The sequence below is a fragment of the Sinocyclocheilus grahami genome, unplaced genomic scaffold, assembly GCF_001515645.1.
Source record: "Sinocyclocheilus grahami isolate Dianchi unplaced genomic scaffold, SAMN03320097.WGS_v1.1 scaffold275.1, whole genome shotgun sequence".
Classification (NCBI taxonomy): Eukaryota; Metazoa; Chordata; class Actinopteri; order Cypriniformes; family Cyprinidae; genus Sinocyclocheilus; species Sinocyclocheilus grahami.
The window spans coordinates 1,022,878-1,024,932 of record NW_015505454.1 but is presented as its reverse complement, the minus strand read 5'-3'; the positions used below and the strand labels follow the sequence as shown (position 1 = coordinate 1,024,932).

Sequence of the window (2,055 nt, the reverse complement as noted above, 5' to 3'; positions counted from 1 at the left end):
GCCAGTCATCAGTTTTTAAGGCAGAAAATGGTATTCCACAAGGGAGTGTAATAAGTCCAATTCTTTTTAACATTATGATTAATGATATTTTTGACAATTTAGGATATGGTGTGGGATGTGCGTTATATGCTGATGATGGTGCTATTTGGAAGAGAGGTCGAAATGTATCCCAAGTGATTTCAAGTATGCAAACAGCTATTAAAAAGGTGGAAAAATGGAGTATAGAATGGAGTTTTAAAATGAAATCAACAAATAAATCATGTTATATGGTGGTCAGTAGAAGAAGAAGAAGAAGAAGAAGAGGACGCGCTTGTTGTTTCTCGGAAGTGACGAAACCAAAGTACTGATGGCGGCCCACAGTTTGCTCCCGGATATGTACTGAAACGAATTTGATGGCGTCTGATTGGACTTTTTGCTTACTTGGCCGTTTGTCTGAAGTCTTGAGATCACCATCGAACCTGTCGAGCACAAGAGTCGTCAATCCGAGGAGGGATCATTTGTTGTAGGGCTGGCTAGATCCAGAGCTAGCTGCCTTGCCAATGAATTACAAGTCCAGTTAGCCTGTGTTCGCAGAGGTTTGTTTGTGTGCGTGGCTACACACTTTAAGACGTTTGACATTTTAACTGTTGTGTCACTGGCTGGTCCAAGTGTAGCAGAGTGTCTGGTTTCTGTAGCTTGGCTAGCCTCGCTTGCGTTACTTTAAAAGCAAAGAAGCGGTTAGCCGACCTGATTAGTTGTAGCCGTAGCTCTGAAGTCACTGGTCAACAGTGGATAGTGTGAGTCTCTTCTATGATTCACCGTTGTGCTGTCCGTCGACTGTCAGCATGTTGAAGACACGACAGTGTTTACTTGGGATTCGCACTTTTCTTGGAGTGACGTCTAGAATATGGAGTTTCATTTTATACATCCTCAGGAAGCATCTACGAACGGTGAGCAAGTCAACATATGTCATGTGAATACATGCTTTTTCTGTTCTGTGTATATACTGTATTCCGACATGTCATCTGTAAATAATGATTTTTCTTTATTTAAGGGCTCCCGTCTTCAAATAATCTTCAAAAGACAAACATCTCCTAGCATTGTTGATATGTTAGAAACTTTGTAACGAGTAATATTGTTTTCATGCACAAATTCCTAAGAGTAACCAGTCCTATTGTTTGTTTTAACACTTTAACCCTGCTCAGATTTTTGGAATTGATCATATATTTACTGAGCTGTCACTTATGCAAAATTGTATGGCCCTCAGTGCAAACAATCATGCACTATTCAGCTGGGTCATTGTAGGATCTGTAATAATAACATTAACTTGGTATATGATTTGTTATGTGCTGCTTTAATTGTTGATTTGTGTTTAAGTACTCCTATTCATTGTATCAAAAAAAGTTTGATGAAAGTTTGGCACAGTAGTAAGTTTCAGATTGTGCCTGCGTCTGCTGTATCACTGTAATCCTGGGGAAGTTTGTTTATGGTGCTGTATGTCCTAATTACTTTGGACTATGGACCCCTACTATATGTTGTTTAGCCTGCCGTGAAGGGAGTTACAGACCCAGAACTATTAAAAGCACAATACGCTCACTGAGAAAGGTATCAAATATTTCCATACCGAGTCTTGACAATATGGTTATTTTTTTCAGCTGGCCAAGATTTCTACAATGTTTCAATTTACCCCACAATAAAAGAATCTTATACATTTTTTATTCTTCATGTATATGTTAAAAAATAAGTTTTAATTTCTAATAATTGTTAAGAATAATACGGCTATCATGTAATTTCATAAACACACCGTTGCTGGAAAACAGTGGCATACCGTGATCTGTTTCTATTTTTCAAACCGTTCTAATTGATGCATCCAAGACTATAATGTTTGGGGCTTCTCTGCAAAAACAGCTCAAAATGAGCTTGGGTTGTTTCACGTAACTACCTGAGTGAAAACAAGTGGCATGTGTGGCCTAGTAAATTGTGATTTAGTGCTTTTACTACCTTTCAGTTTTTTTCACGAACATCAATTATGTTTTTTTTTATATATATATATATATATATATATATATAAGTTTT

At 37.5% G+C, this 2,055-nt stretch overlaps 1 protein-coding gene across 1 annotated transcript in view; it reads left to right on the top strand.

The window, feature by feature from the left end:
* The first annotated feature begins 289 nt into the window (after nt 1–289).
* Nucleotides 290–2,055, top strand: part of ctdnep1a (CTD nuclear envelope phosphatase 1a) — an 8,225-nt gene continuing 6,459 nt past the window's right edge. The window contains exon 1 of the mRNA XM_016291698.1: nt 290–929. Within this exon, the coding sequence (XP_016147184.1) occupies nt 825–929 (105 nt within the window). The 5' untranslated portion in view covers nt 290–824. The remainder of the gene's footprint in view (nt 930–2,055) is intronic.